The sequence below is a fragment of the Lissotriton helveticus genome, chromosome 2_1 (assembly GCF_964261635.1).
Source record: "Lissotriton helveticus chromosome 2_1, aLisHel1.1, whole genome shotgun sequence".
In the NCBI taxonomy this organism is placed as follows: domain Eukaryota; kingdom Metazoa; phylum Chordata; class Amphibia; order Caudata; family Salamandridae; genus Lissotriton; species Lissotriton helveticus.
In genome coordinates, this window is record NC_136059.1 from 436597081 (window position 1) to 436613897 (window position 16817).

Consider the following 16817-nt stretch of genomic DNA (forward strand, 5'->3'; position numbering starts at 1 on the left):
CCACCTTCGCGGGTGACTGGGATACCGAGTCCTGAGAAAGAGATACCAGCCCTCCTGCCTTCTAAATCCCAGGTACTGAACTGACTAACCCCTTACAGAGAATTCTTGAGTCAGACTCTTGGCAAAACAAACTTAACTTAAACTGCTACTTACTTACTCCCTCCCATGTATTAGGCTTAGGTCAGGTACACCGGGGTAGGCGTAGTTAGAAGCACCAGTTGAGTACAATTAGTCAATGTATATATGTATGTATATCTTTTATCCATTTTAAAGTAACATATGGCTAAGAAACCATATCAATGCTTTTACAGTATTATTTTATAATCCTGCTCTTACTGTATGCATTTTACTTAACCATCAGTATTACAATTGTAGCAATTCATTTCTCTTGTATGAGAAAAGAGACTGATCAATAAATAACACCTTTTATTGAAAACGCCCATCTCTTCTTTTCTCTACAATCTGGTGAAACTAAGTATGCACGTATTGACTGAGTAAAATAGCTGTCTTTTGTTTTCACACGACTCTAGAGATATACTCTTGATCAGGGAGAGCAAAGTTGTCATGTTCTATGGTTGTCAGAAACGAAATCCCTTCTTGTCTATCCAGGGAGGTTAAACTCCTCCTCGATTATTCGAGAAAGTTTCTAGTGAACTCTGAGCTAGCTGGCACATAAAACTTTAAGTCTAATATCGTCAGTAAAAGACCTAGTTAACCTCAGTCCTACGTCTACACTACTGAAAATATTATTCCAATGCGCAGAGCCTATTGGGAATATAGGAACTACACTACAAAGCTACCAGCCTTTTTATTTCACCAGTACACACCAGATCTAGTAATAAAGTTGTACCATTGGTGTGTCTGCTGATTTTAATCACTTTCTTTTGTCACATCAGGGAGCGATTCCTTGAGCTTCTTGTTTTGCACCTGTCTTTCTGCACAATTCGGATGGTTTTGTTTTGGACACCTGTTTTTCTTCATTTTACTTTGAAAAGGAATGGCGACCGATGATGAGAAAGGGGCAGGGAATTGGTAACATCTGCCAAACGCCCCGAGGGTTGTTCGCCCATGAGGGGCCTTCCTTTTCACCACACATTTTTCATTGTGTTTATTTTTCAGGTGTGGGTTGATGAACTGTCTTAGGTGAGCAGACATCATTGGATGTGTCGAGTTGAATTCTGCCCGGAATCTCCCGCTTGCAGTTACAAACAACGGTTTGATTTGGACGGTCAGGCACAAGATAGCGTACACCGATCTACATATAGAGAGGGGTGGGGCTGGATTTAAAGAGTGTATTTTTTCCAGTAAATAGTGTTTTGATGCCTATTAGATGAATGCTAACCAACGTCCAGGGTACAGGGATTTTTTGGTATTAAGGGTAGTTGAGTGGAGGGCTATCCCGGAGGTTACCTTATTTCCCTCTTAGCTCCTTTGTGTATTATATGGTTCCCACACACAACCAAAAACAAAATGACTGGGAAATTCAAAGACCTCGCATATGTTCTGGCCAAACTGGAGATAGCTAGGAACTGGAAAACTCAAGGAGGAGTGCGGGCGGAAACATGGAAAAAGGAGTTAGAAAAATGGGCGGGCGGAAGGAAGTCTCTTACATAGAGAAGCGAGGTGGGGTATAGGTAACGTGGACCAGGCGAGAGCATGGGAGCACCTAGTGGGAGAATTAACAGCTAACAAGCATGGATCCAGTAGAGCGGAATCCCCGAAGCCAGCAGCACCAGACCGAAAGGAGGGAGGAAGTGAAGTGGCAGACCAGGGACAGGGTCTGACTCAAGGGGCAATTATAGCTACATATGCACCTTAACATCTAGAATCAAGGCAAGGTCCATAGCGCGTGCAATGCTTGACCAAACATTTTTTTGGAACCAACTGCAACTCAAGGGAGGGAGGGGGGAGAGTTTCTTAGTATTAAGATTAGAGTGTACTGGAGGATAGATGCCTAATTGTACATGCATAAAGTTGATGGATGTTTGAAAACCCAATAAATCTGGTTTAAAAAAAAATAACACTATCTCCTCCATTTCGGCCCTCCTAGGGAACTGGGCATTAGGGTTAGTTGGGGGTGTTTTGAGGAGTGGCTCTGCATAGAGGGTCATGAAGTGCTCCACCCAGACAGTCTCTGGGATGTGGCATTCAGGTGAAGTATACTCTTTGCAGCCATTGTGTGTACCCAAATGCCAGAACAATCTAGCGTCTCTCCCCCTAGCTGCTTCCAACAGATCCTCCCAAACCTTGGTGTACCACTGGGGCTTACTAGATTTAATTGGTTGGGCATTGTTTTGTATGGCTTGTAAAATATCTAGCCTCAAGTTGCTTTTTAAGGCTTCCACTAGGGCTGTGTTTATCGACACTGCATTTTTTGTCAAACCATTCACGTGTTCTAGTGGCCACTCTACGAGGTAGGCTTTTTCTCTCAATAAATGGTTTCAATTCCCCAAATAAAGATTTGTACCTCGACAGTATCTGAAGGGGAGTGCAAGCCTGATCTATACAATTAGTTAGTGCGCTATTAGCAGCACCACACACCTCTTTTGCACCTGTTGTTGCTTAGGGCCACGGTGTTAAGGGATGTTATCCCCATATAAGCTCTATCCATGATGTGGGTCCTTTGTAGTGTAAGGGCAACGGTAGGTGATTGCTCTCCAGGTTATCAATAATTTTAATATTCTTCATTTCATGCAAGATCTTAAGGTCGAGAGATATGTAATATGTAATCAATGTCACTAGAGAAGTCACCCCTCTTAAGGGTTGGCTTGGCTGTAAGATTCGATGGGGTTCTCCAGTTACAAGCTGTTTGGCCATGGGTTGCGATAATGTGTAAAATCTAGATGGTTGTTGCACTCATCTTGGGTCTCTTCCTGGCTGCAGAGTAGGTGGGAACCCCCCAATCTGTACTTCGATGTTTAGATACATGTTGCCACACTCTGCTGTTTCCTAGATGACTTGCACACATATACATGGGGGACAGGCAGAGGCTTGAGACTGCAATGTATTGTGGTTTTTAATATTGAACTTCTGTATGTAGTACTAGAATATGTACTACATTATATGGTGTCTGATTCTGGACCTGTGTGCAGAGGCTCGTGCCTAATTTTACCTTAAAGTTTTAAAACCGCTTCTTTTCTAACCATTTTAACAAGTGCCCACTGCACAGAAGTTTCTGTGACAAAAAGCAGACCCCACAATCTATAAGTAAATTCTCAGGCTTAAGCCAAGGTTTTATACATATGTAGCAGTTCTTGGGTGTAATAACAAGAACACCTTGAACCATTTCCTTTAGTCTTCCAAAACTACATTTAGTTTCGTAGTCTGAATCTTGAATGTATCAGAAGCCAAAATGGTTTCATTCCCAATCCCAGCAAGTAACAGACCCACTCTTTTTGTCTCAATATTTCCAATAGTTTCTTGAGTCACCATTGTATGATTTACATTTGAGAAGCTTCCTAATCAGGAGCACAGAAACTCACAAGAGGCACTATAAGAACATTTTAGTTGTGATTAGAATAAAAACAAAGGGGCATATTACCAAGCAATAGCGATAATTATCGCTATTGCTTGGTTAGAGACAAAATTTTACCGCTGAGCTGTGGCGATTTTTATCGCAGATAAACCTTGGTATTACCAAGGTTTATCGCAAATGCGATAAAAAACGGCCGCAATGCATGAATATCGCTGAAAAGTCAGCGATATTCATGCATTACCGAGCTAATGCTCTTAGCCATGTTATCCACCTCCCATGGATAACATAGCTAAGAACTGCTCAGGGCAGGTGTTAGCTTTTGGAGATATTCGCGCTTAGCGCGAATATCTCCAAAAGTTGGTAATAGGAGATAGCGATGTTAGCGACTGTTTCCAGTCGCTAGCATCTTGGCACGCCCACTTTGCATGTCATTAGTGATAAATATCACTGACATGCAAAGTGGGGCCCAAGATGGTCGCTATCTCCTACTAGCTGTCGCTAACTGGTGTTAGCGACAGCTAGGTAATAGGGAGATAATTTTATCTCCGCTTTCTTGGCTTTTAAAGCCAAAAAAGCGGAGATAAATCCCCTTGATAATATGCCCCAAAGTAGCTCCACCTGCATGATCGGTATGATTATTTTTTATCAAGATATTGAAGAATCTTGAAATGTGTTTGAGACCTTGGAAAGCTCCCCTTCTCACTAAGGGGCAGATCGATGCTAGCCATAAGAGGTCTCTGCTTCTTATTTGCATAGTTTAATTTACAGAATTAGAGAAAAGCCCAGAGTTAAATACCAACACATGCTTATAGATCAAGACAGATTAGGGTGACTATCCTTTAATTGTTCCATTTCCCTCCTTCTTTCAAATACTGAATTATGAATATGCAGGATCAGACGAATCAATGTAGCAAAAGCAAAGCAATTCATATTCAATCTCTGCTTGTTGAGCTTTTCTTTGAAGTGTCATCTAATAGTTATCTGTTTAAGGCCATTTATGTGTAAATGAACCATACTCTTGAGTTTTCAAAAAGAGGGTAGATTTTCACTCAGAAAAAGAAAATTGTGAATATAACCACTTGTTTTTAACATGAGTCCAAAGCAGCAAATATGAGTGCCCTGGAATGGAAGGTGATATTTATCGCACCTGATAAACCCTATACCCTGGGGTTCTGAAGTTATCATGTGTCACAAATAGCACCTAGTACAGGGTTTGTCCTAAAATGGGACATGAGATGTGGATGTTAATACTGTCTGTTCAAAATTCAATGTGTAAATTCAAAAAGGAAAGGGTCCCCCTGCAACAAGCTATCTTGCCCAAAGCAGGAAATTGAACAAATATATTTCAAAAAACAACTTCAGGCAAGTGATAATAAACTCAGGATAAGGGCACAATCAAGGTCGCAAAACAATATAATTATATTGATACAAACATAGAAAAATCATGTTCATTTTATAAATAACAATGTCATTGTGTTATTAGAAATACATTTTGACTATAAGGAATTCTTGTATACATAATATAAACAGGCTATATACTCTAAAACAGAAATACTGATTCTCATGAATACCCATGCATTCATCCAATTGTTGGTTGATATATCTAAATACGCACGTTTCAGCAAATTGCCTTCATCAGGAAGCCACAGGATGGATATATAAAAGAGATGTCTTGAAGGTTCATGTTTATAGTCAGGATCTGCTGTACAATGTAGGCATAAATAAACGATTAATTCCTCCGGGAATGTACTCCGAGATATTGTATGTAGGACTCTGACGAACAATGTTTTGAGCATATGTTCATAAATGTTTATGCCAAAAGTCAATCCAGATTACATAGACTGGCGAAGATCTTCAAGTGAAAAGAGTCGGATGAAATCAGTGCATAGATTACAATTTTTGAAAAAATACTTGCCGACTCTCTGAGATGCTAGACGCGAAGGCGAAATGGGGGTGCCACATAACAGGGCCCGATACTGAAAGAAGAAGATACTAGACACGCCTTTCATGCTGCTTTGAGCATATAGAATATAGTTTATCAGCTTATACATATGGAGCTGCACCAAGTGTACAGGGTTTTGCATGGGCATATTAGTATGTACCCAAGCATGTGGGAATATGCCTGTGATTTTGGAGTGCAAGAAATTGGGTTATTAGGTGAGATAGATAAGGACCCAAATCAAATATTAATCTTAGCCCTTGTCAGGTGAACACCTAAAGTCACCAATAAACCTGAATTTAACTGCCTGGCAGCTATGGCACAGAGCAGATTGGCTTAATTTAAAAACAATGTGTAAAGTATTGATGCAGTACTAAAATAGTAATAAAGTCAAAATGCAAAACAATAAAAATCCCAAAATGAATGTAGAAAATAGAGTAAAATGTTATAAACAAAATTATATAAAAATGACAAAAATCCCCTCCTGGCGGATGGGGTGGGAGAGACGAATTTTTAAAGTTTTAAGTAGAAATAGTGCCTAGATAGTCAAAGGTTACTGTAGAACAGAACGTCGTTGCAATTTGATGGTGACCTTGATAGGTTGTTGGGTTGAATACAGTAATGCCGTTTGTCCTGGTGCAACATTTTACCTTCTGACTTTAGTCCTGTAAGTCCCTATGCACCACAGGAGTACAATTTTAAAGACCTCCAGGACATCATTCGAGGTATTTAGAGACTCACATGGTGGCAGGCATAGACAAACACTACGAGCCAGTGTAGGTCAAGTTGGCACTAGTCAGATGGGGAGTTGCAGGAAAATGCCTCTTTTAGCTGTTGTGTCCATGTAGCTTTAAAAGGAGGTCAGCCTTACCCCCCTTGAAGCCCTCTTCTTTGTCATGGGTATAAGGGAGAGAGCAGGTCCAGTCCTCCAGCGTGCTTCTTCTTTTGCAGACAGCAGGTTCAGTCCTCTTCTTATCTTCCTCAGGCCCAGGAGTGTTCTGAAGTGCATGCCTAGAGATGCCACATTTATGCCCAGCATGAGATAGCACATGGAAATGACCTCTAGGAAAGCCCTACCCACATTTTTGAAGATGTCAAACAAAAATAGGGGAAGAGCGAGGAAAGGTCGGGGGACATCCCTATCCCCAAGTTTAAAATACAAACAATGTAGACGTACCTACTTGATGAGCAAAAGGTTATGGACTCACTGTAGTAGTACCCAGTGCCGAAGAACGATTAGGTTTTATTAAAAGACCCCTGATACACCAACCTGGTTGGTGTCATGCTTCATCATTGGGGTCCCAACAGGGTGGCGGAATGTCGCCCGGTTGTGCTATGACGCCTGATTACAGTGGAGCTGGAGTGGTGTATTATTGTAATGTGATAATGTGCAGGTTAAACATATCTCTGGGAATCCTTGCCAAATGTGTTTATTTGTGGCGGCCTAGGATACGTTAAAATCCAAGAGCTCAACTAATAGAGTGATTTGACTCATAGTTGTCTGTAGTAGGTCTACATGTTTCAGCTCAGAAAGAAATTGGATTGGGCTTTCGTCCGGACTGTGTGAAAAAAGTGAGTGAGTGGCAAAATCTGGCCACATGAATAGTGAAATCTCAGCACACGTGCTAAGGTGTGTTGGGAAAAATTACATATTTTTAACCAGCATGTTATCACATCACACTAATACACCACACCAGCTCCGCTGTAATCAGGTGTCGTAGCACAACCTGGCGGCATTCGGCCACCCGGTTGGGACCCCAAGCATGACACTAACCAGGTTGGTGTGTGAGGGGTCTTTTAATAGAACCTAATGGTTCTTTGGCACTGGTTACTACTGCAGTGAGTCCATAACCTTTTCCTCATCAAGTGGGTATGTCCACAGTGTTTGTAAATTTTTGAAGATGGCCAATGTCTTCAGCCAAACTCAAATTGGGCTCTGACTGTTGTGTGTATGTGTGTGAGGGGAAGCACACTATGGTAATCCTTGTGTCCTCCCACATCTACCATTAAATTCCAGTTTTAGGCAGTTCCTGTACCCCCAACAAACTCAGGGAAAGAGGTCTGGTATAACAAAGCTGAGCTTTCAGCAACCTCAGTGGATATACACAAATTGTTTTGCCATTTTGTTTCCCTCCACCCCAAATTTCGTATTAAAAACCCCAGCAGACCTATCAAGCATAATATGATATTGAACTTGACACTTTCATGTAAAAAATTATCTTCTCAGCCCCCAACACATTTTATCAGGTTCTGAGGGATAATATCTGCCATTTAGGTCAGCCTCTTGTTTTGCTCCTGGGGGAATGTCACGCCTCTTTCATACCTATTTAAATGCTAATCACTGACTAGCCGAAGTGGGAGAATAAATGCAGATTTAACTTCCAGGGACATTAGGCACTGCAAAGCTAACTTTCTGAAAGTTACTTTTCCATAATATTCTGAAAAATATAACTTTACTATTGAATTGGAGTTTTAATAACTATTAAAATAGTTATTTAATTCATTTTCTAGCTTGTCCCATTCTTTGAGATACTCTATAGGTTTTTAATGCTGCATTTCAGTGCTTCACTATGGAAAAGCCAGCCCTGCTACAGTCAAAATACATTTAAGGTGGAAGTCACTGTTAGTACATGTTTAGCATTAAACCTTTACATGTTCTACTTTTAAATACCATGCACCCTGCCTTTATGGGCAATTAGGCCTACTTAGGGGTGTCCTATAAATATTCAAAAGTGAAGGTTTAGTCCTGTCAAAAGGGTTTATTTAGACAGGTCAAATTTGCAATTTTCAAACTGCACAGCCAGGCTACAATAGTAGGCCTGGAGGTACTGCAGTAGGTGTCACAATAAGTGCTACAACCCATTGGTATTATTTAATTTACCCCCCTTGGGTACACTTGGTGCTATATACTAGGGCCAAACACAAATTGCCCTAATTTTCAAGGCAGTTTTTATTTACTGATCTGTAGACATCACTGGTTGTATCACAATTACAACACACCTCTCCTTTTGCAGAAAATGAAAGTAGGGGATGTCTCAGTCTGCTGCCATTATTAAAATAGCCCACCTCTGATTAACAAACATTTACACCAACATACAGCCCACATTCACCTAGACTGACAACAGGAAAAGGTGAGAAAGGCAGAATGGCACCTCACGGACGCACCACCAATGGGACCCCTGGTAGGTACTCACCAGGATGGCCCTATTATCATCATTGGTGCCATCAAGCCCAAACGGAAACGTGTCCTAAACCCAAATAAATGACAGTGAATGGTGCAGTGAACAAAAATTATATGTACAACACTTACAACATTTAACACTTAACATATAACCACTGAGCAACCAGGACGAACAACTTTACTAATGTTCCTTTTTGTTGCAAACAGCACACAAAACACTTATAAAAAGGAAGGTGTGGATACTCCCTATCGATTCACACCTTACTACCAGCCGACATGTTTCATTGCCTTGGTCTTTATCAGACAATTTCCTCAGGGCAAACCAATTTTTCAATGCCACTGCGAAGGACACTGGGCCTTCAAACAGCTACGCCTCTCATACCAGCCGAGAGGAATAAAAACGGAATCCGGCCCCGTGGGTGAGCACGGTCCAATCTCCCCTCGTTTCGGTGGAGAGTAACTATTCGGCGTCTTCTCAGCACTCGAACCTTTACACGCTATATACTAGGGACCTATAGGCAAGATAAATAACCATCAGGTATATATATAACTTGTAACATATTGAAAAGAGGAGTACAAGCATTTTTCCACTGGTTAGCAGGAGTAAAGTCCATTGGGATCTATAGGCAGCAAAAATAAGGTTCAGCAAAAAAGGTAACAGAATACCAGATGACTCTACATAAAGTGCACATTTCCAACATGGAGCTATAACTGTGCACATAGCACATGGTTGGACCAGAAATATTTCAAATCAAATCCATGAAAGACGTAGATTTTGTTTGCAGCAATTAGTGATGGATTGTTGAGCATGTCTGGCGAGTTTACCAGCTTTCACATGTACGTGAGTCGCAATGGTTAAGAATTTGATCAACTCAGCTTTTCCATCTGAGCTTCCTTAAAACTCGTACACAAATCCATTGGATATTTCCCAAGTGGACTATGCTATTGACATTTATGGTTGGGTGTCAGCACATCGGTTAAGTGACTAGATACTCCTGACCAATGGTACCAGGAGTGGCTCAAGGAGACCTAAATTGACAAAGTTAGGTAGGATGCTCGTATACCCTTTTAGCTAAGATGGACTGCTTCTGTTGCATTCTTAAAAGTCTTGTGAAATTCAGGTGCGTTAGACAAGTAGAATAGGCATTCACCAAGTAAATCATTGCATTCTAGTACATTTTACAGAGAAAACCTCAATAAAGGCAGAGTAAAGTTTGTGTTTGAAGCAATAATTCTCTGTAATATACAAACATTTGAACTTCACTGAAAACACTTTAATTGAAGTAGCACTGTGGTTCTTATGAAAAATGTCTAAACTTCTGAAAATCACCTGTTATTCACTCATTACATCGCCATGGACCTGGCTTCTCAATTTGCCAAGCTACACTAGGCTGCACTAGCCACTCTCTATCAACAGAATACCCTCACAGGTGATAGTGAGCTTTACAAATACACATAACATAACATTGCTTATGACATCAACAATTACAATAGCAATGACATTTGAGAACACATAATTTAACATTTCCTAAAATTACAGTTTCCACTTCCTTACAGGATACCTTTTGTTTAGAAAAAAAGGCATTACTGATCAAACTTTTGGGATATAACTGAATTTAATGTTTTTTCTTCATTTAGACAATGGATGATAAATTTGCAAAGAACAATGAAACTATGCAGCTGGCATTGAGATACCTGGATTTCTTCTACACCACCTGTTTTGTTCTGGACATGTTAATCAAAATGTTGGGCCTAGGTCTTGCACAATATTTTACAGATAGTTGGATGCTTTTAGAATTTGGTCTTACTGTGGTAAGTTATTGTTTATATTCACTTCATTTATTTCATTTAGACAATGTAAACATTTTCTTCAGACTCTTTTTTTATGTTGTACTGACCATCTAGTGTGTTTTTAGTAATTTATGGGAAGTTCTAGGAACTGTAAATATACACTTAGAATTATCTCCTGTTGTAATAGAAGCAATGAATTGTGTGTAACCTTCACGCCACAGTCTTTACCCAACATTGCTTTTACCCCGAAGTCTTTACAGCGGTAAGTACAATGCAGGTAAGTACATATGAGTTTTTAACTTCACCATGCTTCCTTTACCCCATCGTGTTTGACAACATAGGTAATTATATATATTTTTTTGAATAATGAAAAGGTATATAGTATTTAAAAACAAAGGGGTTAGGTGCAGGTAGGGGTAACACGGCTGATTTTTAGGGTAAAAGGGTGGCATTAGACCCGGTAAATTTTTAAAGTTTACTTGTCCTGGTAGTGAAAAACTCTTAAACCCGTTTTTCATTACTGCACAGCCTATCTTTCCCAACAGACTTTGAAGGTGCCTTATTACATTTTATAAGTGTCATTTCTAAATGGAAAGAGATAACCCGTCCATGTATGGTGTCTTTGGAATTGAGGTGAAAAGTCATTTTTAATGGTGGGATTGGGTTTTTGTTCACAATTAAAAAAAAGAGACTTTTAGAAAGTTTTTTTATTTTTTTATTTATTTTCTATTGAGAGTTTAATTCATGATTCAATATACATATACATAGTAAAGTTCTTAAGTGCTCGATATAAATTATGGTTATTATCTTCTTACCACAGATATAGATCAATCTTAGAACAAATCAAAATAAAAAAACAATGAATTAAGAGTACATAAAAACAGAAATATCAAAAGCAAAAGAAAGTCGTAAATTGGCACAGTTCCTAATTAAAAATTATTTTTACCATGATCACACACTAATTTCCTATGGAATTCCAGCGTTTCTCAAATTTTTTAAGAGACCCTAATCTTACAGCATAACATCTCTCTCACTATTTAACTGTATAGAGTTTAGCTCTCCAGGCTTGGAAAGTGGGTACAGTATTGCTAAGCCACTTTTGCAAAATTAATGATCTTGCCACCAGGCCTGATATAAATACACACTCTTCTTGTATTTTATTCATCGTTGTTTTTGGAGTGCATCCCAGAACTGCAGTGTAGTTACCAATAGTTAGGGATTGTCCTTTAGTAGTTCTGAGATATTTCTCAACTTCCTCCCATAGGTGCTTGATCTTTGGACAATCCAGAGAATATGAGACCCAGTGCCTCCTCCCTCCCTGGAGCAGCGAAAACACCTATCTTTAATCTGAGGGTATATATTATGTAGAAATGATGGGGTCCTACATATTAACCCTTTCATAAAAAATTGCCTTCACTTACAATTAGCACCTCTAATTGTTTTTGCATTACGTTTATTAATTCTTTTCTACGCTGCTCTAGATATTGGCAGACCTTCTTTTTTCTGCCATTTATCTTGAGCTTTTTCATAAATAGTGGTAGATTTGCTATCATTAAAAATTCTCACCTAAGTGCTTACTGACCGTTGGTATGTGGTTTCTAGTGCTCCGCTTAATTCTAAACTTGCTATTAACACTCTAATGTCAATACTTTCTAAAAAATGACTGGTTTAGATAAATTAACATTTAAGCATGTCCCTGGAGTGAAGCAGCCCAATTTCTATCTTGGGCCACTTGTTCCAGGAATCTGAGTTAAGAAAGCCTTTCACTTGCCTATACCCGTTCTCCTCCCATTTGTTTAATACACTGGTTTGCAACAACTCGTCCTCCCCGGTGTAGAGATGAGCCAATCTTTTGGAGCCATTTAGCCGGGGGATACTATAAAATGCTAACAATTGTGTTTTTTGTTTAAAAATCCATTTGGAGAAGTTTATACCACACTTTCTTCAGGTTCTTGACTATCCTCATTGGGTCTGTAATTTTGTACTCATTTAACATTTTATTCATAAAAAAGTTATCCATCTCTGGAAAGTCAGGCAGGTATAAAATCTGTGGTTATGTGCAAATTTGCGTGATAATCTTTGGGAGGGACAATCCTCGCTCCTCAGTTGGGTAGTTTAAAGTGGGTAATGCTAGTCTTGGTACCTTATTGGCCCATAGGAAAGATGTAAACAAATTATCCATCTCTTTTAAAAAAAGATGTTTGTTGTGCACATGGGGCTGCTGAAAATAAAAAGTTGAAAAGTGGTAGGATTGTCATCCGTATAAGTGCTGCCCGGCATATTATTGATATTGGAAGTTGATTCCATTTTGATACTTTGGGGCCTATTCCGATGTGGGACGGACCTAAGTCGGTCCGACATCGGGCAGGAGCTGTAACCAACCAAACTGCTGTCGTCGGTTACAGCCCTGCTAGTGCGATGCGACCGTACAGGGTTTGGTCACATTCATACACCTTACAACGCAAGCATGCTTTCCGACCGGAAAGCATGCTTGCAATGTAGGACGCAGAGGTGCAGTTCATCCCTGCACTCTGTGGCGGGCACCCAAAGGTGCCTGCCACCGGGTGCAGGGATCAACGGAGGGTCTCCATTAGTGCCCCCAGGCCGCCACCTGGTGGCCTCAAACCCATGGGGGCCCTGCCGGGGGCCCCCAGAGACAGCTTCCGACTGCCTTTTTGTGCCAGACAGACCGGCATGAAAAGGCAGTGAAAAGCTGCCATCGTACTTCCTCGGTCGCACAGAGGCGACCGGGGGAGTACTAGAGGATTTCCGGTCTGCAGACAGGCTCGTCTGCAATCCGGAAATCTGAGTCTGATTCCTTCCTGACTGAGCCCATCGGAATGGCTCTGTCGGGAAGGAATCCGTCCGGCACTGACCGGAAGGGCTCCAAACATCGTTCGGAGCTCTTCCGGCTGAAATCGAAATTGGCCCCTAAGTGTTTAACTTTTTGCCCCAGGGGGACATCGTTCAAAATATATAGCTCCTCTACCCTTTCAGACATCCCCAGGTATCTCTTCATATGGGAGTTATATACTAGTCTGAGACTTGGCAGTAAAGTATCAGCGGAGCAGTTACATAACAGAATTTCTGTCTTGGCCCTATTTATTTTATAGCCACCTATCTCCTGAAATGCTGAAAAGATCACTAATATTTCCTCCTGAGTATGCTCACCGGATTTAAAAATAGAACAATGTCATTGGCATAAAGTTTTATATTGGTCATGCCTTGTAGGGGTGCAGTGTGTGGTAATTGGTGTCTAAAAGCTATTGCCAGGGGTTCTATGAGTAGGGCAAATAAAATAGAGGATAAGGCACACCCTTGCCTTGTGCCCCTGCTTATTCTGCAGGTGCCCACATTTCTAGAGTTGATTGTTATTTGTGCCTGTGAACCCTGATAGAAGCTTCATACTATTTGTATAATTCCTTCTGGGAAGCCAAATCTAGCGAGGATTAAATAAAGATAGCCCTAAGACTCCAAATCAAAAGCTTTCCCTGCATCTAAAAACAACACCTGAGCCTCTATACTATTCTTAATAAAATAATCCAATGCTTTTATTAAGAATTTCGTATTAGTAGAGAGTTGCCTTCTCTTCTATTAAGCCTGTTTATAAGGAGCTTTGTAAAAATCTTATAGTCAACATTAAGAAGACTTAATGGTGTATAGGAGTTGATATTTTCCCTGTTTTTATCCCTTCTTCAGAATGCTGACTGCCACTGCTGTGTGGAGGGAAGCCGGAGGTACACCTCCCTTTAATAAGTGATCAAAAAGTTTAAGGAGTTGTTCGTGGGGCAAACCTTTTGTAGAATTCTACTGGCAATACATCCTTCCCAGTCGCTTTGCAATTAGCCATTGAACCTATCGCTATATCTATTTCTTCAATAGTGAAATCTTCAAGTAATGTTCCTCCATTCTCACTGTTCAGTGATGGGATTGGCAGATTGTCAAGAAAGCTTACAATGTGGTCTGGCAGTTTTCGTTGAACTGTCTGCTAAATTTCCTTATAGTGCCTCAAAAATGCCTCCCTTATGTCCCAGGAACTGGTTAATTGTGCTTTTGATTGCTCATCTCTAAGGGATTCAATTTTATTTTGGACCTGTTTCTCTTTTGCCTGCCATGCAAGTAATCTCCCTGTGTATTCGCTCTCCTCGTATGTCTTTTGGAGATATGCCATATTTGCTGTGTCCCCTAGCTGGTAATAATATTACTGCATTTCTAGTTTTGCTTGCAGCAGCTCTTGTTTTGTTGCTGGGTTTCTATCATTATTATACTTTGTATTTGCTTGTGCAAGCCTTAACTCGATCTCCAGCCTTTTTTTCCTTTTTGGCCCTTTGGTGAGAGATTTATTTAGATGTGATTATCCCTCATAGCGTAGCCTTGAACGCATCCCACACTGTGCTTATCAAGGCAGTATCTGTATTACTAACAAAGAAACAACTAATTTTGTTAGCTACCTCTGTGCACCAGTTCTTGTTTTCTAAGTTAATTTTATTAAAATACCATCTCTTAGGCATTTTATCTGGCCCTGCTCCAGCTATTACCATTTTAATAATACATGGTGTGAGAAGGCATTCTGAATGTGATCGTTTATATTCATTGCAAGACAATGGGAGATCAGCAAGAAATCTATCCTGTAATCTGTATTGTATTTTGCTGAGAAGCATGAGAAATCCTGTTTCCCTGTATTTTGGAGGCGCCACGGATCCATCATGGCTAAAGCACTTTTACAGCTGGCCATAGCATTAGCCACCAGGGGCCTGTTTGAAGTACTGGGTTTTTCAGAACCGGTACTGAACCGGTAACCCAGCGGTGCCAGGGAAACACCCTATGACTTAGGGTCCTTCCTGTTCCAGACTACAGAAACACAGAGTCTTCTAGGTGAAGTCAAAGATCGAATTTATTGGCTGCAACCAAGTAACAGGTATCCTAGAAGTACAACACAGTGTATATTCTTAGGAGACTGCTCAACCTTACAAAGCCAGCCTTCTCTTTTTATACAAAATATTATGCTTCAGGCAAACATTCTTTACATTACAGTTGACCATTCACATATTTTCACTACAAAGAAAAAGCAGAGTCATGATGACAAGCCCATATTTTAGTTTGTTCAGCCCACAATCAATTACCCGGCAAGGCCCAGTATTTTCATCAGATATCGACGGACCCCCAATAAAAACGGGCACCTCCTCCTTGTAAAGCAAGTCATAAAGTAGGAAACAGGGACAGGTGTGTGCAAGATTAGGCGTGGGTTGTGTGCGATGAAAGGTTTATGGCATGTTGTGCCTTGATACTATCTCGTTCGGCCACTGGGAGAGGAACTGACCGAACAGGTTTGGCCTTGGGCAGTGGAGTCAGCTTGCCCAGGTCGCAGAGAAGTCAACAAAGGTGTACGTGTCCTTCAGGACCGTGTTTGGCCTTAATCATTGGCCTATGTGAGGGCAACTCACAAAATGGCTGCCGTACACAAAATGGAACCCGAGGGTTCAGGACGAAAACTATGATTTCAAGGTGAAATCGTCACTCGAATATGACGAAATTGCTTGTGCATAGTGTACTAACCATTCTCGGTCTTCTGATATCAAAATCGTCATGATACGATGATGTTTATAACATGGGCCCAGAATTTCAAGTACTACAGACCCTCCTTTTGCCCTTACATAGGCAATAACCTATACTCATGCTAATCTGAGTCCAGGTCTATATTCGTAAAGTCATTGAGATGTTGCTGTAGCATCATCCTATTACTTAGCTCGTCCCTCGATACAGGCTTCCTTACACACGATGTAGCACAGAGGCCACATATAGCAGGAGCACACTGTACGCACAGATAGAACAGGAAAAGAATGGCTAAGATCATCCCAATGACCATCAGAATTTTCCAACCCCAGCCGGATACCAGTTCCCAGAACCATCCCATTAACGACCAATCTCATTTGTCTACATGAATAGATTCGGAAATCTTATGCAGTTTGGAGATGGCCTGGTACACTGTTGGAGCGTTATCTGGAATGAAAACACAGCAACTCGATTGGATCACCCTACATAAACCACCTCGGTCTGCAAGTATGACGTCTAACGCAACCCTGTTCTGAAGGGTCATAAGACGATCCGACTGGAGCTCAGCAGTCAAGTTACTAAGGGCACCGGCAGTTTCAACCACGGTGGATTCTACCACCCTTGTTAATTGCCTTATGTTCCTGCTGCTACCCATGGGTCCCCAGAACGGCAGAAAACCCCTCACGAAGTCCCCAAATTCTTGTTCTGCAGTGTTCTCTTCACTGAAGACACCTCTAACTATCCTTGTCTTATGGTAATCTGCCGCAGCTGTGTAGGTGGGAGGCAACAGGAACGAAACAAAGCATGTGCCCGAAAAGTCAGGGGGCAACCATGTATAGGCTCTATCATGGCAGATGAAATAGGTACCCTTAGCTGCT

General features: G+C 40.8%; 1 protein-coding gene across 1 annotated transcript in view; it reads left to right on the forward strand.

The window, feature by feature from the left end:
* Window positions 1-11683, forward strand: part of LOC144820123 (uncharacterized) — a 198164-nt gene extending 186481 nt beyond the window's left edge. Inside the window, exons 5-6 of the mRNA XM_078677759.1 lie at window positions 10234-10407; window positions 11651-11683. Of these exons, the coding sequence (XP_078533885.1) occupies window positions 10234-10407; window positions 11651-11683 (207 nt within the window). The remainder of the gene's footprint in view (window positions 1-10233; window positions 10408-11650) is intronic.
* The last annotated feature ends 5134 nt before the right edge of the window (window positions 11684-16817 follow it).